This window comes from Diuraphis noxia, unplaced genomic scaffold (assembly GCF_037042655.1).
Source record: "Diuraphis noxia isolate RWA-SAM2 unplaced genomic scaffold, SU_Dnox_SAM2 contig0001, whole genome shotgun sequence".
Classification (NCBI taxonomy): Eukaryota; Metazoa; Arthropoda; class Insecta; order Hemiptera; family Aphididae; genus Diuraphis; species Diuraphis noxia.
Genome location: NW_028301711.1, coordinates 7,052,471 through 7,075,975, shown reverse-complemented (window position 1 = coordinate 7,075,975; position 23,505 = coordinate 7,052,471). Strand labels below are relative to the sequence as shown.

Genomic DNA, 23,505 nt, shown 5'->3' with positions numbered 1-23,505 from the left:
TTATTGGCTTTGCTATTAAACTATAAGATTTTATAAATTTTCTGTAGTATCCGGAAAATCTCAGAAATGATCTTCTTTTACATTCGTTGGTATTGGGAATTCTCGTACTGATTTAATTTTATTTGGATCGGGTTTTATACCGTTTTCATTAATGATGTGTCCTATGTATAAGCATTCTTGTTTTAGAAATTCACATTTGTCCGGTTGTATTTTTAAGTTTTCGTAATCGTTCAAATACGTCACGTAACTTACTATTATGGTCAACTAAATTTTTCCCGTATATTATTATATCGTCTAAATAAACTAAATATTTAATACCTATGATTCCAGCCATTACGTTATTCATTAGTCGTTGAAATTTAGAAGGCGATGTTTTTAAACCCATAGCCATCTTTTTGAATTTATAATGACTTTGATTTGTCGAAAAGGCAGTATACTCCTTACTTGTTTCATCGAGTTTTATTTGATAGAACCCGGATGCAAGATCTAGTATGCTAAATTAATTACATTGTCCTAAATGGTCTAATATTTCGGTTATGTTAGGTACCTAGTGGGTTATACTCGTTTATTGTTATTTTATTTAGTGCTCGAAAATCTACAACTATTCTAAATTTTGCTTCTTCTAAATATACTTAACGTTAACACCAACTATAATACTGTTCTCATAATTCTATCAAACGCTTTCTCAAAATCTACTAATACTATAAAGTGTAATTCTCCGCATTCTGAATCATACAGAATATTAGTTCAATCGTCGGCCTTCCAACATAAACTCAATTTAATTCTATAAATAACAGTCTTACTCTTTACTTTAATTTCAATAGTCTTAATTAAACTTTCATATTTTATAATTCATACACCAGAATAATCGTCTTTAAATTTTATCATATCTTTATGACTTCTATTATTATTTGTAACTTTTATCTATTAGTTTATATTACAACATCGATTGTTTTATTTTTATTTAAATTCTTTTTAGTTATAAAATTATAATCTCGTGACGTTAGGTATACCATTATAGTGTATTCATTTTTTCAAAATCGTATACGTAGGTTAGAATGTAGGTTATAGAATTGTATACGTATTGTTATAGAAGAAATTTGGAACTATAATTAAATACTTCTTTTTATTTTAAATTAGACATTAATTACAGAAGAGGGATCCGCTTCCTCTGACAATCGGATCGCTACCACTTCATTATAATACTCTTATGATTGTCTATAATAATCCATTAGGCCCTTACCACAATAAATTGATAACACTAGCTTTGGTTAGTTAAAATTAACTAATACAACTGAGTAAGTATAATTATTAATTAAGGTGAAATAATTACGCATGTTTAAAACAAATGAATGCAACTTTATTACACTTAGAGTTATTAAACACAAATAGCGTAAATACGTTTATACAATTATTATATTATTTAAAATGAATTAGTAAATAATTATTTATAGAATAGACTTATTAAAATTGATATTCAGTTGGTAGGCTATTAGTATTGTACTAAGTTAGATTTTAAATAACTATTGATTGTTTAATACGTATAACATTATGCATACCTATTTTGAGGTTTATAGTTGTATGCTTTAGGTACTTAACATTTTTGCTTTTTGAAAATAAAATGAAATGTAGCTATTTTTTATTAACTTATATTTGTATAATCATTATCTAGGTAACGTAATCCATAAGTATTATTTATCTAGATAAATCTAAGCTGAAATTGTTGATACCTAGACGGGATCATTTATAATTTAATAATGTTGTTTGTTAGATAATAAATTATTTTGAATGTTAATTGCATAATATTTTAAAAGAGTATTGACATTGAAAATTCAAAAATATTAGTGATATTGATGAACAATTAAATACGTATTCATTTAAATATGAATTTTTTTATTGGGTCGTGGATATAACTCCATATTGGATGTAAAAAAAGAAGTATCATTTATTAAATTTTCAGAAGAAGTTGTAAATGAATATTCTAGATCAAGTGATGCAAGTGAATTCAATTACAATTTGAGCTTACCAAAAATGGGTGTGTAATACTAAAATATCATATCGTCAATAACAATTATTTAACTAATCGTGATTAAATATTTTAGAACAATTCGAAGATCTAGATGACAAACATCGTTTAATTATTGACATTGGCTCAGATGAAACAATATTAAATGCACCATTTGAGGATGATAGCCAATCCCCGAGAGATTCCTTTATTGGTGACAGGAAATCAGACGGTGAGTTAAGAAGCTTACATGTAAAAAAATATAAGTTGCTTATTCATACTGTAATGAATAAATCAACTAATGCTTTTTCCTTGAATAGTTATTTTTGTTTTACTCGACCAACACTTTTCCTATAATTTTTAAGTACCTATACAATTATTAGAATTACCTACCTATGAGGCTATATCTATTTCATCAGCGTGATATGTTCGTTTTATGCATTTCTATGTTTAATTATATAATAGAATTATTTATATATTTTTATTGATTCATATTAAGTAACTCCAATGCATAAACTAGATGGTTATAATTATAATTATTTTTTTTTTTTGATCCATAGCAGAACTTTCCATTGAGTTTTATGGTCCAATAGTCTCGTGATATTAAAACCACTAGAGTCTTTTACGGAATAATGATTGTCTCTGAGTTAATTAAAAATAAATGTGCAAGCTCATGCAGTGTTGTCAATGTAAAAAAATATACTTATTGACATGATTTTTATTTTATTTTATTTTAATAGAATTTCGTAATTTTTCTTATCCAATTATTTCTTATACATGACAACAACAGCAATAAATAAATAAAATATAAATCAAAACGATTATTTAATAAGATCTTTAATCTATGGGTGGAATCTACTAAGTACATACAATATAATATAAAGCTCCGTGTTGCTTTATGTTCTTTTTTTTTATTATTTATTTATAATATCTGCTGTGTATAGGTTTTACAACAATAAAAAATTTATGTAAATAACTGAGTGTAGTAAATATTAATTTAGAAATTATATGGAAATTATCTTAACATTTATTTAAAAAAAAATACTATGATCACCTTATAATGAACTAGTTTCTTAATAGTATTCATTAAAATATAATGGCTTTGTTTTTTCAAATAATGGAACGGACACAGAAGAATCTGTGGATACTTTATTTATGAACTACATTTTGAATGAAGATTCTGAAACATGTAACGCAAGTGAATTGAATAAAGGTATCCAACATGTTATGGTGTTTAGTTATTTAAAAATTAACCAATCATACATACTTTATTGTTTTAAAAATATTTCGAAGGTTTAAACAACGACAAAAATGTCCATTCTGTAGAAAATCAGGACACTAAAATAAGCGAATTTATTGACGATGACGGCCAATTGCCGAATGTTGAGTGTTTGACCGATGACGACATTTTGTCCGCTGACAAACCACCCACTGACGTGCAAAATGTCGGTGAGTTGAAAATAAAAATAAAATATAAAAACGAACATTGAAATGATCTTCATTGAGCGTTTTAACGATTTTTTGTTACCACGATATACATATAATTTAAGTATATTATGCTTAATCAATAAATGACCAAAAAAATATAATTTTTGCGAAAAGTTCCTTCCCTAGTAGCATAATATTAGTATAGTTATCCTTAATTAATTTGATATTAATATAGTGAGATACAGATATTCAGAAATCAAAAACCTGGGTTTCCCTCATTTTTTCGTTTTTCTATTTTTTATTGAAGTTAGTTTCCTGGTTTTTAATATTCCTACGTATCTAATTTTAACCTAAACTTCTGCTTATCAGATTAAATAATAAAAATCGTTTAAGATAGTGACCCTGCAATCACCGCAGTGAGTGGTGCACCTTTTGTAAAAAAATTTAAAATTTTAGTGGCTCAATCATCGTATTTAAAAAAATTTCGATTATGGCCACAATCCTGCACACCCAAATCAATACCTGTTTATTGATTATTATTATTATAATTAGGCAAATGTACCATTTTTTTTTAAATACGATGTTTCATTGATAAACCCCTCTTATATTATTGTTTATTTCATAGTTAAATCTAGGTATCAATTATTATAAGTAGTGACAGAAAATCTACATAATAATATGTGCGCAGGTGTTGTATTAAATTCAGATAAATTATCTGGTATAATATTTAATAATTTAAAATGAGTGGAAATTTCTTATAATCAGGTAATACTAATATAATTCCTTGAACATTTTAATAATGTTACTTATTTTTATTTGAATGCTGCAATTATATGCCATAATATTAAAAAAAATTGTATACATGTCACAGATAACTATAATTAATATGAATTGTGACTAGATAATTACATAATATGGAATTTATATTATTTTCCTAAGGTGAACATTTTGAGATGGATTATTTTTATAATATAATCAAAATTAAACACAGTGTATTTCGTGTTAATCTACACACTGAAGATGATATTTTCAACTTCATCCAATTATATTCACAACGAACACAAACAAGTTGGCGCGTTTTAAAATCCTTTAAATCCAGAAAATATGACGTTTGGTAAGTATCGCATTAATTGTTAATACATATTTTCGCAGTGTAAAAATGAATCTGAACGTCAATAATTGTTTAGTGAAATAATTAGAAAATAGTGACATTTTATTAACAATTATAATAATATGCATATTCTATTTCAAACGCAATTACTATAGCAAGATCTTTGGATGTCTTCATAATGGTTTGTTTAAACTTTTAAAAAAACAAGATAAAAATTTTAAAATAAACAAATTTGGGTGTCAATCAGAGATTGACATAAAAATCAAATGCTCGACTATAAGAGGAAAAAAATGCGATTCTTTTTTGAAAGTGAATATATTTGTTTTATTTTATTAACTCTCTTGAAAACGTTAATCATGTTTACTTTAACTAAATGATTTTCGTATATTACGTTTTTTTAGAATGGTTTACCAGCAGTTGTGAGATTTAAAAACAAACATAACCATTTAGTTTCTAAAGTCACAGATCTACCCTTGTTGAAATCCATAACAGACAATAACATAAAAATTACGCTTGATAATGGATTTGGTAAGTTTAATTGTACACGTATTGTGGGCAACATACAGTGGTATGGTGAACTAAAGAATTTTCAGAGGCAAATATATATTTTTATGACTACCCATCCACCTACGAGTGACTCAGTCTCTTAACAGTGTCTTATAAAAAATCATTACATGGGAAAATTTCCTCTCTTAGGCAATTTTAGAACCATATTATAAGATTAATTAACATAACACTAAATGTCATTTAAAACCTCTCGATTACCTTTTCGTCACGCCACTGGTGGATAATATTACAATTTTTGTAGGTTTACTAGTATTTTATATTTTAATATTAAATTAGAAAAAACTTTTAGATAACACACAATACTTTAACTTGGTATTTAATTTTAGTTTTTTATTTACATAGTTTGTAAATTTCACATTTATAATAATTATTTGATTATTATATTGATTTTTGAATTGATATTAGAATAGCAATATTTTTAGATGTAAAATATCCACTTTTATGTTAGCGCCATTTTTAGAACATTAACCTTCTAAAGCTCATCTATATAAGTGTAAAATTACTCAACAGAACCAGCAAAGATATTTCAAGCTTACCAAATTGGAAATAGCCCAAATTTAAGTCCATCGGCTGTCGATACTTCAAATTCATCAGAGGTAAATAATATTATTGAGCTGATGCAGATCAGAAACTTATATTTTGAAAACATGCATTTTAAATGTTGGTGTTTTTTTGCTCACGGATTTAGTCAGACGTTGAGGATAATGAAACCAATAACCTTAGTACGTGTAACCCAAGCACAGAAAATGAATTCTTTAGTAAGTGGGAGGATATTAAAATACAATGCGATATCGTGCAGTTGAAACCCGATGGACACCTCGGACCGGGAAAACAGATCATCAACAATGGCGAATGTACCGACGATGATGGTATATCCTATAAGTTGGTTGACACAAGTTACAGTAAAGAATATTTCCGAAACCTAAAAGGCATGATTGCGGACCATGAACAGACTAAATGGCTAAGTGACAAAATGACGACCATTGCTGATCAAGTCGGCCTTTATAAATGCTCGGGGAAAAAATGCAATGCAGTTTTCAGTCAATGGAAATTCTTCTTGTACCACATAAACGTCCACTGTCATATTGCAAGAAAGGATGCAAGTAAGACTTACATGATTGCCGTAATTTACTAACTTAAAAATACTATATTATTCTATGAGACACTGTTTTTACAATATTATTATTATAGGTGACTTTGGAACTGAAAGAGTTTAACTTTTTGTTTTTTAACTTAAAAAAAAATATAAGTGTAAATAAATGTAAAATATTTGCGAAATTACTGTAATTTTTTTTTTTAGTCCAATGTAAACAATTTTATTTTTATTTCATTTTTAAGCTTTTTGACAGAACAAAACATTTTGATCAATAATCGTGGAAAAATAGCTTAAAATGGTGGCAAAAATTCTTCAATTTTCTACCTCGACATCCTTTTTTAGTAGAAGAGTGAATCTAGTTGAAACCTTGGGGTCCAAAAGTAAAAAATGTCCAGTAGTTTTACTTAAAACGCAAACTTAAAGAAAACAAATAAAATATTAAAAAAAAATTTTTTTTTTGATTATTTTCGAAAAAACTTGAACATTCAACACAAGGTTCCATATGAGTTGTGAATGGATATAAAAAAAAATTAAGTATTATTCTACAATACTTATTTGTGATTGCCTAAAGTTAGAACTTTGACAACAATTCTTCATAATCAGAAAAATTAACAGATTATTTTGATTTAAAAATTCATTAATATTTTTGAAATTCATCTATGTACTTGTATATCTAAAATTTGAAATTTAATAAAAAATTCACCATAGATTTTCCTGCATTTAACAAATAAGAGATTGCAGTGAGACAAATATATTTTCTACGAGCGTTTGAAATTAAACATTGGATATTCACCAATAAATTAACAAAATTTAGTATAACAGTTTTCTACTTTTGTTGTAATTATTAATATATAACTTATTAAAATCTACGTTTAAAAATTTTTTTATGAGCTGTATTAATAGCAGTTGAGAATTACTAAAAATCCATATGACCGATTTTTTTTTTACAAGCATTTAAAATCCAAATTACGAAATTAGATATTTATACAAAAAATAATGATTTTAATTATTTTGCTGCAATTTAAAAATATTTTTGGTGGATATTTAAGTCTTTTAAAGTATATTATCATATAAAATAATTAAAATTATTATTGTATTGATAAACCTAAAGTAAATCACCTTAAATCCAACATTATTATGAAATGTATTTATAATAATAATAATAATAATAATAATAATAATAACATAATAATTTATATTAATAATAGGCTGGTAGACGATAAGTATCGTTTTTCGTATACGATGATTTTATTTAATTCAAATCTAACGTTACCATTATAGACACCTGAGTTATAGCAAATCTGTAGGTACCTACACAGTTGCTCACATTTTTTGTACTTGTGTCATAATTGTTTTTAAGACGATACTGGCTGTTTTTAATGGTTATTGACCAATAATAATAATCACACAAATTGAATTAACACGAAAGCTAAACATTTTTAGAACCATATTTTATCATTTTAGAAAGCCAGGAAGAAACACGCCAGTTTATGACATGCATGTATTGCTTCAAGTCGTTTGGTGTGAATAACGTAAACGAATTGACTAAACACATCTTTGACGATCATAGTTTTTCAAAATACTTCTGTCAGTACTGTTTGTACCGTGCCTACACGGCGTCTCATGTTCTAATTCACCAGGTATGTAGTCAAAGTACTCAAAGTATATTCGGTTAAAATGTTAAAATGTACCTATGTAAGTATAAAATTAATGCTTCCATAATATCTATGATCTAAAAATACTATTCTGTAAAAAAATATTTTTACCTACATTGCAACAGGGTGGCAGCAGAAAGCAGAACAACATTTAATTGGTCCTTAGCATTAAATCCCGCGCCATTGAGGAATTTCAATTAGTCTTGTACCTTTAACTTGAAATAGAAATTAATAACTTAATAGTCTCGTATGAAATACTTTAAAAATTGTATTTAAATCGATACAAATTTTAGAATTCATTCAAAAAATTATTTAATCCTTTAATAACGAGATTAAATCGGATGGAGATAAAAAATGATAGTAACAAGATTTTTCCTTAGAAATCTATCAAGATTAATTTTCAATTATCGAGATAATAATTATTTTTGGTTTATCATTTTTATCAGAAAGTATATTTTTGATACCAAAATGTATGTTCTATGTTTTGCAAAACGATATTTGCATTAAATTCATTAAACAGCTAATGAATAGTTATGAAGTTAAAAAAAAATATTAATTTTTTTCTGTAGATTTTTTTTTGGAAATAGTATTTCGATCCATAATACTGTTATACCAATATTTTTGACATAAGTATATTTTTGGGCTGGATACCATTTTTCTGAATGATTCCACGAAATCAAATTTTTTTTATAATTTTTATTAACAATCATACTGCACTATAACAATATCCAAAAACATATCTTATTTCTATTATTCCTCAATTTTCCTTGCAGAGGAAAAATATTGAATAGCATGGCACTTTATTCTTTAATTTTTTTGTTCTTTTTCAGTATATGATTCACAACAAACAGAAACCTTCGATATTAGAACTCCAGGATCTGGCAGTTTATGGCACCATAAAAGAAATTGTAAAGGTGGTGGACTTTAACAAATTCGTGTTGCGTTATGTTTGTAACATCGGTGAGTGTCGGCAATTAATTTTAAATAGTTTATGAACTTTAATTACTTAGGACGAGTTGAAGTTTGAAAAATCGAACTGAACTTTAGGTATTCGGTTTAAGTTCGAATGCCAAACCTATAGTTTTTAAAAATCCCGAATCGAATCGAACTCGAACAAAAAGTTTGAAATGTCGAACACGTCAAAAGAATCCAAACAAAAAGAAAATGTTATACTTTGGTTTGACATTAAATTAAAAAGATTGGTTCGTAATTTAATTCAAAAGCTCGTGTTGTGTTTAGTATAGGTAGTATTAAACTTTGAAGTCGATATTGAGTTCAGCTCAGATCATATTTTTGAGTTTGACCCACCTCTAATTTAACATACATATTATATCATGATATCATCCTTGAATAATTAAAATTAAAGTCCTTAAAACCATTTTTATAACTATTATTTGGATTCGGAAGTGTTTTATACATAGTTAATCTATTTAAATTATTTTAGATTCGTTTTGACTAATTTTCTTCTCGTATTCGACAAAATAAGTTTCCACGTAGACTTTTTGTAGTTATTATATGGCCGTAATGAAAAAAAATTCTAAAAACATATTGACAAAAAAAAAATATTTCATATTGAAATTGAAAGCATACAAAAGATAAACAATATTTTTAAATAAAATAAAATGCTGTTTATCTTTTTATTTTATTTTAACTGAACTTTAGGAATTTGATTCTATTATTAAAATCTGAAAAAAGTATTATCAAGAACTACATTTCACAAATACACCAAGTTTTGAACTTAGTACCTAAGAAACTTTCTGTATAAGATTTAATAACCATTTTGTTACTGAAATTAAACCTTAGGTCGAGTAGCTTATGAGAAATTAGTATTTATAGTTTTGATGATTTAAGTTAGAGACCAACATTTTGTGGGATAACCACGTATTACTACACTCTGCTCATACTCATACAGCCCCGAATTGAAATGTCGAGCTTCCGAAAAAAATTTCGTTGGGCTACGTAAAAATTGTGCTGGTAGCCAAAAAAAGGGGCCATTTTCATTTTTAAGAAAATAATCTACTCTTTCTGGTTAGTGAAATAATATTGAATGGTATAATATATAAATCAAAATTGATAGTTAATAACAATAAATGCGTCAATTGTACTATAGATTAAATTAATTAAATATATCTGTGCTGAAAATTAATGTACTGGGTATTCCATTTCAGAAAAAATATAAGTAAAAATTTCCTCGTAAAAGTGAATATTTAAAATTGTACAAGTGGATACCGCACTAATGTACCTACACTTGGTGTCGCGCAGGTCTGCTAACTAATAATATTATCAATACGACAATTATACTATATTATATTATTTAATATGATAAAATTGTACCGGGAATAGAAAATTCAAAAATAAATATTTGTAGCAAATTTGTAGTGTTTGTGACAATAATTTATTAGTTTTTGAATAGCAAAAAAAAAAAACTGATAAGAATTCGAAAATTTAACGATGAATAGTCAATGTCAAGATCATATATTTTTAACTTATTCATAACTTATAATATTCAAATCTTAAATATATATATAATAAAAATGTTTAATAGACGTCAAACTTAACATAATTTGCAAATTAAGTAATCAAAAATGTATGCACAGTTTGTAAAATATTTATAAAATCAATATATCTTTTTGAATTTTTTGACTGAATGTTGTAAATAAAATAAAAAATAAGGTACTACATTTTTTGTCTAGGGCCGATAGAAATTTAAAATCTTGGTGGCCCAAAAAATCTCAACCCGACGTTACGCTCATCTATATACTTTAAATACTGATGAAGTTATAATCATAAACACTATACGCACTTCTGAAATTTAATTTTTATGTCCCTAAATACTCAGAAAAATATTCTGCTTTAGAATATGAAATTATAATTGTATGTTATCATTCAGAAAAGTATTATTATAAGGATAAAAAAAAAAAATTAAAATAAATGTTGTGGTGTACGACATGAAACCATATTGTATAAGAAATATTTTTAAAAAATTCAGCATTAATTTGAAATCATGAGTAGTGTGTCATAAAAGAACAAATGGTTTAAAATTATTAAAATGCTACTCTTGTCAAAAATTTATATTTTCTCACTGATGAAGACTAAATTTGATGTTGGCTTATTTAGGAAACTGTGCATTTTATTCTTATACGAATAGTGATTTCTTATACCATTTGAACCAGGATCATGAAAATTGTGACCAATTTTACTGTGACATTTGTGATAAACGCGATAGAAGTGGATTTGTGTCGCTCAATCCGACATCATTCATTAAAGTAAGCATATAATTTATTTATATTACCGATTTAGTTTATATTAAAAGTATATAACTGTGTTATGACCTCAAAGACTTTTAAATATAGCAAGCTTGTCTAATTTATATGGTTTTTTGATATATATAAAAAAAAAAAAATAGAATGGTAAAAGGTGAATTGTATGTTTACTTTTAACTTTTTAAGTATAATAAATAATAATGATAGGTACCTTTGACAGCATACAAATACGACGGATTACCACGTCGAAACGACAATTGAAAATTCATATAAATGAGTGAATAGATAATTAATACGAACGATATTTACCATAGTTGAATAATATAGTACCTACCTATGGTCAGACTGTCAGAGGTTAAATGATTAGTGCGCGCGACAATATTATATGAAGAAAACCAAAATTGTGTTGAAGACAACAATGAATATATTATGAACGTTTACGTTTGAAAACATGAGATGACCAAGAAACACGTAACATGTTGCTGTAACCACGGAGCCGAACGAGAACGAAAATAAAAATAAAACAGTCAAAAGGTTTATGAAAAAATCGTTAAGAGGACGCCACACCCGCATGTGTTGTCTTCGTCTTTCAAGTGCGTAACATGGCAAATTGTATGCTCAGCAGTTCCAATTTAGCTCCGTTAGTTTACAACTTAGAGTAAATTGACCTCTTATAAGAATTAAAGGTAACATTATTATCTAGGTTTTCACAGAGGCTTTTTATTATATTTCAATTTTGAAGTGAGTTATGAGTATTTTAAGATATACAAGCAATTTACAGTTTTATAAATACTCATAAGTTGCTTCAAAATTGAAGTATAATAAAAAGCCTCGGTGAAAACCTAGATAATAATGTTACCTTTATTTCTTATAAGAGGTCAATTTACTCTAAGTTGTAAACTAACGGAGCTAAATTGGAACTGCTGAGCATAAAATTTGACATGTTACGCACTTGAAAGACGAAGACAACACATGCGGGTGTGGCGTCCTCTTAATTACACTTGAAGTTTTCAATGAGATTTCAGTAAACTGTTTTGATATACAACAACCAGGGTTATCCAACAGTATAATTGTCGCTTTTCACGGGCAGTTTGAATAGTTTATAAGGCGCCAACAAATTGTATACAGTTGTTACTTACAGAGCCGGCACCGTTAAGATTTGGCACACAGGGAAAAATTAAAAATATTCACTGTCTTTAAGTTTAAAATATTATAAAAAAAAATTGTTGGAGCCCCTTTAAACCATGTGCCCGGGGTGTATGCCAAGGCCTCCCACGGCACAACTCTGTGTAATTATTGTTACATAAATAAATAAATTAGAACATACCTACATACATGAATATGAGTGTGGAGAATTCATCCATTGATCGAACTCTGACTAACACATTCTAATATAATATTATTTATAAATAGAATACAGGAACTCTGTAATTTATTATATTTCTGATTTAATCAATAATTGTTTTCATTTTATGTAACATTATATATAATTTATCTTAAAATTATTTAATTTTACTCAAGTTTAATCAATGTTTAAATTTATATTAACAATCTGAGACAAATGTTTAAATTTTCAAGTATCTCTAAAAAAAGTAAATTATGTATAATAATCAAGGCTAGACATGTTATTGATTTTTTTAACTCGTTAATATGACTAAATTAAATTAATATACAATCCATAAAAGTCATATTAATAAGTATTAAGAATATAATTCGTGGACTAAAATACTATCATGACTATTAATGTCTTTATATGGGCAACTAATTTCCTCCTCCTTATTATTAATGTCGATTAATAATTAATATGATAAATTGTATTTATATATAAATATAAATAAGAAATTGTGATTTAGTGTGGCGTGGTCGTACGCTTAACTGCGGAAATGCTCTCAGTGTACCTACAGTACGTACTTGACCGGTGTTGCTAGCTGCCGGATGTGTGAACGCTTAGGTTTTTAGTAACAAATCCTTGCCGCCCATACATTACGTATTCCAAACCACCCCCTCCCCCTCCATTTACAAACAGTTGTTGGGCTTATGATCAATAAAAAAATAAATAAAAATAATAAATCCTCATGAATAGTTATAAATTACAAATAAACATTTTTCGTATTATATTCCTTGTATTCAACAAGCTTATAATTATTATAAACGTTAGCAAACAAAAATATTTTTTAGATACTCTACAAATTCAAAATAAACTCAAGTGGGACAGTTAATAAACTATTATTTTAAATAAAGTTAAAGTAAAAATAAATGAGTTATGTTTAAGTTATTAACTAAAACATCGAACTATCGAGTTAAGTTTATAAATTAAAATTAATTCAATATTTTACTAATTAACTCGATGATGCTCAGCACAATTACAATAATAATGTACTGGTTACAATCAATTTAGATAATTATTTCTAATAAATTATGATTTATATTTTTCAGCATTTCAATTTGCACAGTATTAACACATATCAATGTATTTTCTGCTTGTTTGGTGCTGAATTTATCAATCTGATGATTATTCACTTAGCAATGGAGCATTTTGAATATGAACCTTTATGCTTGGAGCGACGTCCGATAAACGATTTTTGTGTTAGTACATTATTAAAAATGTGCAATAAATAACAGTATAAAATAATAATAATTATCGATATGTTTTACGATTCTATATTGCAGGACGGCAAAAAAATTGAAAATCTTAAAATTTTAAATATAAAGAAATGTATACCTGCTGGTATAATCAAAATTGTGAATTCTAAATCACAAATAGATCTTAATACAGAAGTAAATCAAATTAACGAAAAATGTCAAGCAGATCTCATTGACACTTGTACAAATACAAAAATATTCAAGGTTGAAAATACTACCCAGCTCTCAAGAAAAAGTACTAACACAGCTGTTTGCTCATCAAAAAACACACTTAAACCGGCTATTGATAACAAAAAAAATATGGTTATATCTGACGTAACAAAAAAAAACGTTCCACAACGAATTTCCAAAGTTTGGTCTTCAATTGGAAAAAACAAAGAACATTCATCCCAACTCTTAAATTATGATATTACAAACTTAAGGTTTTCATCCGACGAATCAATGGATCAGTGCAAGTTTAATTCTAATAAAAATAGTAGTACGTTTCGTTTTTTATAGAATTCAAAGGCGCAAATAAGGTGAAGCGTGTACGGACTAAATCGCATGAAAGAAGTTCTTATTCTATAAATAAAATACATAATCGTATTAGAGTAATTATTTTATCAATCAACTATAATACATTTTATGTGAATGATTATCTTTCTTCTTTATATTAACCTAATATTTGTTATATTAGGTTAACATTATCGTAAGAGTGATTTAGTGTATGGTTGGGATTTATTTAATAGTTAATATGGAAAAATATAAAATATGTAATTGATATGCAATTATAATTCAAAGTCTTAAATAACTTTTGCAAAGTCACCTTAATGTCATTACCTAATTGGGGAATCCATTTAATAGTTTAGTTATTATAGTAAATATAAATCTATAAAAAATATATCATCTGTTTTCTATCAAAAAATGCTTCAGTTTTAATCCCGATGGCACAACATCGTAATTACGCCTTTGAATTCGACTTGATTAAGTTTAACATTAACTTTTAAAATTGTTTAACTGCATTCATTTCAGATAAAATCATCCCAGTAGGTATTACGTATCAAGATCACTTGAATAATTGCCCTACAGAAACTCCCATAGAGTGTACTTTCTGCTTAGCACAGTCGGAGTCGACATTTGATGTTGTTGAACTTCCAAAACTCATCATTTCGAACTGTTTTACATGCACTTTTTGCAACTTGGATTTACCATCTAGTGTTATTGCCAAGAGCCACGTAAAAGAAGTTCATAATATTTCCAACATCGAGTTCGTGCCTGTAGATATTAATGCGACTGATATTAAGAAAGACCGTTTTCTGGTTTGCGAGGATAAGGTTTTGAAACGACAAAAACGAGCAAACGATAACAAATTTTACTCTAAAGTCCTTAATAATATGAATCTCACCAGTATGAAACGCTCTAAAGTTATTAATACACATGATGATTCTCAATCAACTACAACTGAGATTATTAAGAATACCTTAAAACAGGAGATTAAATGTGAGCCGGATGCATCAGAACAACAACAGAAAACCACAAAAAGAAAACATTCCAACGAGAGCATAAATGTTAGTATATCATTTTTGGAACTAAGAGTTTTTTGGATGAGAAAATGTGTTCTTATCTTCAGCGTTAAAGGTAGTTTCTATATAAATCTATACATTTTTATATGGCTTAAAATCGGTCAAAATAAGAATTTAAATAGGTTAAATAATGCGGAAAATCAAACAAAAAATAACGGAAACGGCAAAATCTATACAAAAATAAACGATAGAATAAACCATTTATTTTTTTAAATCTTAGATACGAGTTATGATAGCGAATTTTCATCAAAAAATGACATTTTATAGACAAATATAACTTTAAGAATATTTCTTTCCTTTTGCTTAATTTTATTGTTATTTCTAATCAAATTGTACAAGGTTTCTCATATGTATACAGTTCTGAGCTAGTAGATAAATGTATTAGTTAAAATTATATTTTATTATTTATTATATGTTTGACACCAACCTTAAGATAACTAAAAATACTAAAATGTTTAACTTTGACAAAAATTGAAGCGTACCTACCTACCATCAATTTCCCGTAGTTATTTCAGTACTCGTCTAGTTGCAATCATTAAAAAATTCTGATTGGTGTCAATTTATCCAAGAAGACATTGAAAAGGAATTTCTTTTTTGCAGTGCTAATTTTGGTATACTCGAAACATTAGTTAGTTGAATATACATTTTCATCATGTTCCAACACATTTTGTTAATTATATTTATGTACAATATAATATAAAATTATAATATTATACTTTTGATAAATAATTTGTAACTGGACAAAAAAGAAAGCACTCAATAAACTACATTGTGATTTAAAATTAATAAAACTAAATTTAAATCCAGATTAATTTTTTATTGTCTTTGAAGAAGTATTAATGCATTTTATCAAACTAGAATGACCAAAAAAAGAATCAAGTTTTAATTTCCACTTAAGTCAAGCTATAATTTATGGCATAGATTATATCAATTTAATATTTAAGTGATTTTATATTTCGTCTTAAGATGAAAATCTTAACTGCTGGACATATATGATATATCACCAAGAAATTCTAAGTAGGTACAAATAAAGATACAAAAAAAAAATGTTACATGTTTGGGGATGTTTTGACACGTTTTAAATTTGATACATAATAGGTACATTATAAGGGTGTATTTTAATGAGGTTTAATATTTGAATCTATTTTAATAAACATGATGTGCGTAAACTTGTATTGGGATCAAATGCGATGTGGACTAAATATTTTCTTAGTGTAGTGTTCTATTATCATTGGTTGAAAGTTGAAATGTCACCGCTCAATTATCGTGTGATAAAATTACTGCTCCAAATTGTTGCAGATTTAACAAATTAATCTAATCTATACTTTAAAAAGTCAAAATTAAATGCCCTTTGCTATTCAAATAAACATCCGTATTAGTTTATAATTATCATTCAAAAATGAATAATTGTAGAGATTTGATGACAAACAAATATTTTTATTAGTATTAAAAGTGACATAAAAGTAATGTATAAGCAATCAAGATATTACATACACTATTGACAACAAATGAGAACAAAATCAGTAATATAAATAAGAATCCACCTTGGTGTACACCAAAATATGCTGAAAATATACTTGATGCGACACTAAAGATTTTTACAGACTTATAATTTTATTAATTTTAAAATATCACTAAATATTTTAATACCTAATACTGGAAAGAAATACTTAGATAAAATGATAACTACCTGTTCCAATCAAGTTCAACAACACAGAAATACTCTAAAGAATTCATTAAATTGAAAAAATTAAAAACTGTGGGAGAAAGAACCCATTATTTTTAAAATAGAAAGCAAAAAGTTTACCACTCACTAGTAAAATATGAAAGAAGCCACTAGTTAAACCTACTGCATTCATATATCATTATAATAACTTCAATAAGTTATAAGTTTTTATAGTAGAATAAAATACTAGGAATTTAAATTTGACTCATATATATATTACAATAACTTTCTTCCAGTGTCGCCTAGTATAAAAATAGATAATAGGTCTTATTAGTATCTAGGTATATTAAAAATTTAATGTGTAGCTGAATTAAGTTTACCGTTTCTTATTATAATATTACATCTTTATATTAAATTATCTGATTTATTTAACGCTCAGCCTCGTTTTAGGCAACCCGAATCCTCCAATTACAATTATAATATAATAAAGTAATTTTTGTTTTTTTATTATTATTCTTACAAATTATAGAACGTCGCCGTCGTAGACTATAAAAAAAAACCTAGCTGCCATAGGTTATACGATACTATTCCGCTAAGTAAAATGGATAAGTATTTTACTCCTAATGCAATGGACAAAATTCCACAAACACCAGTCTTCTTGAATCCCATAGGATGTTTACTGTGTGAGTTCCACACAAAATTGCGATCTAATCTAGTGTTACACTTGAACTGGCATACAGTAGAACTATATATGTCGGATTTGTCGAATAAACCAATGCCTATAGATACTGCGTCCAAGCTTGTGAATAATCCATCCTGCAGTTCATTTGAAGTAAAACAAAATGAAAAGGTAGTATTTCCACTTGAAAACCATAATTTTAGATAATTATTTGAAAAGATTAAAATTTGAATAGATCAATTTAATTTACTTTCTTTATAATAATTCCAGCATAATTCATGGTATTATATTACAAGAAGTGTAAACATTATTTTCAGATAAGAACAGTTGAATATAGTGTAGATGATTTAATATTAAAATCAACTACTGAATCTTCATCATGCCAGCCAGGAAATAATTTTCCCCAGTTCGTTCCAAGAGATAAGCTTTTTAAATGTCCATACGATTGTAATTATATTGGTGAGAATATGGAAATTCTGGAGCGCCATATACGCCATACATATGATCATCCAAAGTTTTATTTTTATATGTAAGTATGACTAAGTTACTACATGTAACACCACAATATTACTTTATGAACGAGTTTCAAATTCATCATAACATGTTTTTTATACATTTTTATAGATGTCCACACTGTAGGCCATCAATTGTAAGGTTTAAAAGTCTATATGATTTGGAGTCACATTTTCATTTTCATGGTATCGATTTATACATTTGTCTGTATTGTGATTACATTCATTATAATCCTTTGCATATAGAATCACACCAGAAGATAACACATCAGCTTAGAACAAGCGATAATAAATTCAATATAGTCACAATTAGAAGTCAAAATCTAGGTTCGTGTATATGTCATGTATAGTCAATTTGTATAAATAGCTCATAAGTACTCTGTATGTAAATTTACGTAAAATTATAACAATATTTATTACTTATTTCACAATACTTGTAATAGATCAGCCAACAGGTGAATGGAAATGCAATGCATGTATGTCTGGTATCAAGTATTCAACAACCCAAATTTTTGCACACCTATCAATAGTTCATAAAATATCAAACATGTTTAAATGCCTTATTTGTAAAAATAATCACAGCAATTATGAAGCGTTAGAACAACATTTCAAGTTGAGACATCCGTCTATGGAAGTAAAGTATTTGAACGAACATTTTGATAGAGTAAGTACTTATAGCTGCATGATAAATATTGCATAGATACTATATTAAAAAGATTACTACATTCAAGTACTTACTTGTCTTAGAAAATAATTTGCCATCTTTTTTCGAAAAAAAACATATTTTTAGATTAGTCCAGTTGGTGTAAAACTGCAAACAAATGTCGAAGAGCATGCTTCGAGTAATGAGAATCATTTACTAAATGTACTGGAAGCTTTTGACGGCGTCACTGAACCAACGCCTGCATTACACACACTACAAGAAACTCCAATAAAATCGCTCGATATATCAGGATATCAAAGGAAAATATTTGACAAACTTTCTGGCAAACTGGTCGATTTAAAATTTATTTGTTCAATGATAAAATGTGAATGTCCCGTATGTAACACGTTCGCAGAAAAGAAAAAAAGACCTTCCCGTGAATTATTAAAAGAAATGAATTGTACAATGTAAGAAAACTGTTATTTGTTTCCTTAATCTATTATAAACATTGTTTTTATTAATTAACAATGTTTTTGTTTACCGCAGATGGAAATGCTTAGAATGCTTTTCGTTCATTCATTCAGCAGAAACAATGGAAATTAATGTAATAAAATACAAACAATTAAAGCAGAAATTTAAGAAAATTAAAATTTCCAAAAAAAAGTGTTTGGTAAATATTATCATTTTTATTGCTACATCTTGAAATGTATTTTCATTAAAAGTTAAGATAATGAATTATTATTCTATATTTTTTTTCAAAGTTTGATGGAATAATTGAATTTCAAAATATACTTATTCATGAACTACTCAAAAGCAACTATCAACATGCCAATTGTGATGACCAAAACGAAACCGAAGTAAAAAATACTTATTATTTTAATGCCAGATTTCCATTTATAATATCATAATATTACGACATAGTTTTCTAGAAAACCAAATTAAATTAAATTGATTTTTTTTAAGCATGGCAACGTTCAATAGAAATAGATGTATCTATCTATTAAACACTCAAGCTTTTCACATATTTTCAAAGATGAAATCGTCATTCGAACTTTCAAATTCTATAATTATTGGTAAGTAATAACAGCACGTTATATTGTTATTTATATATTTTGTTAGATTTGATTTGAAAAATTATTATGATAAAATCATAAATTCATGTTGGTTGTGATTTTTTGATAATACATCATACATATTTTTATTTGGTCTTTACAAGCGGGAGGGGGGATTAGTGAAAAAATGAATATATAAAATTATACATATATATAAAAAATAGTGCATAAAAGAAGCTATAAAATTTAATTCAATGCTCATACAGCACTTCTTAGGAAAATTCTCAGATAGCCAAAACCATCCCATTGTTTTGAACTAAGCAATATCAAATACCATTCATTCTGTCCATCCTTAAACCTCGATGCCATTTTTGATAAAGTACCCACTCGAGATAATTATGCGAACAAGTTTGATCACATAATTTTTTGAATCTCACCTAAATCTTTTAATCAATTATTCAGAGCAATTCAAATTGTGGCGAAAATCATCCTTAGTGACGCTTTAGGAAACATTAAAATATCACTTCGGTTTAGGCGTGTTCTAAGTTATTTGAAAACAGCAACCGTAAATCAGAAGATTAACATAGAGCCATAAGCACAAATCTTCCTAGAAGCACCTTTCCTAACAGACCAAGGTCGATGCGTAGAGGCTTTTTTATATTGATAGGAGATTCAAGATAACCCAGCTCAAAGAATTTGAAACATATAGTAAAAATATTTTAAAAGAATGCCAAAAAGGAAAGTTCAGCCTAAGGTTTTGAGATATTACATTAAGTGGCTCCAGTAAATTGGACCTCGACATGCAGCTATAACAAGTAATATTTTTCTAACATTTCCTCCTATATTAATGATTTTTTTTTATTGAATATTTGTAATTCTATTTAATTCAAACAATTTGTGTATTATATCATGTTATTTTATTCAATTTTTTTAGTACAGTTAGTTGACGTATAAATCTATATTATGAAATAAATAAATAAATGGTCTTTAAACGTAATAAAAATGTTTATTTATTTTAATCCGAACAATTTAATTTAATACTTACAAAGAAAATATAATAAACAATACGATAAATTCAAAGATTAAAAATTAGAGATACACAACAAAACTGAGACTGTGCTAAATTATAATTAATATATTCTGAGTTCAATTATTTTAGACCTGTTAAATTTTTATTTTTTTTTCTTAAATTACTAATTTTTCCATAAATCTAGAGAAAAAAAATTAAAAAAACTCATCAAATCGAAAACATTAAAAATGCAAAATATAAGTTTCATTTTTATCTATTCCCCATGAATCATATTATTATATATTGCTAAATGAAAATTCACTTTCCCTACATTGAACTAAAATGACTTTTTAGGCGTTGGTGTTTGAAAATATAACTGTAAACCCACTATCATAGGTTCACATTTTATTCATATTCTTGATGATATGTAAAAGATAAAAATCACAGTAAAATCAAAAAAAGGAATCAACAATTATTTATTATATTTATTAATTTATATTTTTTAAACTGGCCACAAAACCAATACTGGATATTTAAAGTTAAAATTGACATTTTATAAATTACAACGTTATAATCTTTTCTAATTTTGTATGATTTTATTTATTTACTTATTTTCCATATTTGAAACTTCTGAAACCCATCTGAGTGATAAGCAATTTTTAGGCATGGTAAAAATCGAAAATGAAAGAAAGCTTTCTCGAATAAGTACTAACCTGTCCTATCTATTTATTCTGAATACTTTTGAATATCGTTCTTAAAAAAATATTTTTATTTTATTTTTACAGGTGTACAATGAATGCCATCATTATTTATTTACACAACTCACAAAGATTATTTACTATATGGCTGTGAGACTATCTTGCTGTTTTAGAAGTGAATGTATAATAATTGTATTATCCTAAAGAAGGTACATAGGTATATCGTTTGATAACTGTTGAATTAATTAACTTTATAATCGTGTATTAAGTGGTTTTAGGGCTATGTTTTTATTCTATTGCAGCATCTATGTACCTACAATATTTTCGTTTGTAATGATTCTATAGTGAGTGTAAATATAAATATTTCTGTTGTTATTATTTCTTTTATCCAACTCCACTTGGTGAATAGTTTTGATTTTATATTCTAAGGTAATAAATGCATAATTTATTTTATTATGTTTTTCTGTTAAATTTTTAACTGGCTTCTAGTTGTGTATTGATAATTTGAGAACTTTGACTCAACTTACCGTCATTACATTTAAATACATCTAAAATTACTGTTAATATTTAATATCATGAAAATAATGACAATTAATTTCTCAAACTCATAAACATTTATATACATTATAAAATACATATAAATCATAGCAGTGTTAAATCTTTTCGGATTGTAATGAATCACCTACATATTATTGTTAAAATAAATCAATACTATGTTTTTATTTAATATTGCATATTTGCATATAAATTCTAGTCACTAAGTTCTTCCTATTATTGTTAGTTTATTAGATATAAATAATTATTAATTGAATGGCTCTCTAACAAAAATCAAGTGCATTTTTTTTTTTAATTTGTCAAGTAAAAAAATAGTACTGTGTTAAATTATCATAGTCATTTAAAAATTTTTAGTATCTACTAATTTTAATATTTTTGTTTTAGTTTTAAATGTATTCTCTGCCTTGTCAGATAATAATTATGTTAATAATATGTAATTATATTTTTAAATTTTTTAAATTTACTCGATGTTATAACATAAAATAAATGAATAACGTTAATGTATCTATAATAAATACATAATACATAGCCACATAGGTGTTTATATTGGTAAATATATGCACAATTTACAATTAATTTAAAACCAAACAAGCTTAGACTTGCTTAACGCTCATAAAAACAGAACAAAGACAAATCAATTAATACAATGACCCCACTAAAAAAACCAATTGGATAGTATGCCTAGTTTTTGACATAAATTTAAACGAAAAGATAGGAATCAAAATGTAATTTTGCCTTGGAGAACCAGTTCAATTATTTTGATGTTATTCTGATATATGTTACATTTTCTCAAATGGTTTTGATAATTTATAAGTGATATACTAAGTATTTTAATATTTAAGAAAATAATTATTTTATATATTGTTGTTGCATTGTATTCAAATAATCGTTGGTATACAATAAGGAGAATGCTAAAGGCCAAATAATTACACACGCGGAGCAATTAACAGTAAATTTTACCACAATATACTAGCAGTGATAAAAAAGTATTGTCTCCTATCTAACTTTAGGTTAGATTAAATTCGAATTTATAAAACTATGACAGGGCATGATTTTTTTTTATTGAGTCCATTTAGCGCACATATGAATCATTTAGTTGAGCAATTCCTAATATTCCTAAAAGATAGAAAGGAGAAAGAAACCAAATTGTCAACGTAGAAAAATGATTTTGGATCTTGACTGTGCAGCTCAGAATAGTTCTGATTTTTTCACCTTCACAAAATAATGCGTATGAAGCATTATTCTTATGAAATTCCTCTGTGTTTGTATTATTCAAATTAAAACACAAAAATGACGTCATATAGTCGAAAAACTAGTGTTACTACGAAAAAAATATAAGCCTTTTTTTAACTGTACATGCA

The 23,505-nt window shown here is 26.6% G+C and overlaps 1 protein-coding gene across 1 annotated transcript; it reads left to right on the top strand.

Moving 5' to 3' along the window:
• The first annotated feature begins 2,031 nt into the window (after nt 1-2,031).
• Nucleotides 2,032-19,811, top strand: LOC107165330 (uncharacterized). Its single transcript, XM_089223942.1, has 20 exons — nt 2,032-2,035; nt 2,103-2,237; nt 3,299-3,454; nt 4,792-4,853; nt 4,946-5,072; nt 5,622-5,707; nt 5,800-6,214; nt 7,672-7,847; nt 8,693-8,822; nt 10,980-11,128; nt 13,562-13,711; nt 13,796-14,246; nt 14,780-15,315; nt 17,993-18,204; nt 18,300-18,526; nt 18,643-18,851; nt 18,978-19,297; nt 19,377-19,500; nt 19,592-19,687; nt 19,794-19,811. The coding sequence occupies exons 1-20, from the start codon at nt 2,032-2,034 to the stop codon at nt 19,809-19,811; spliced, it is 3,783 nt and encodes a 1,260-aa protein (XP_089080068.1).
• Nucleotides 19,812-23,505: the final 3,694 nt, after the last annotated feature.

What these genes read in the sequence shown, in the direction of transcription:
- LOC107165330 (XM_089223942.1), top strand. An exon ending in CACTGACGTGCAAAATGTCG is followed by an intron (nt 3,455 to 4,791) that starts GTGAGTTGAAAA and finishes GGTGTCAATCAG; the next exon opens with AGATTGACATAAAAATCAAA. An exon ending in ATTCCAACGAGAGCATAAAT is followed by an intron (nt 15,316 to 17,992) that starts GTTAGTATATCA and finishes CATTATTTTCAG; the next exon opens with ATAAGAACAGTTGAATATAG.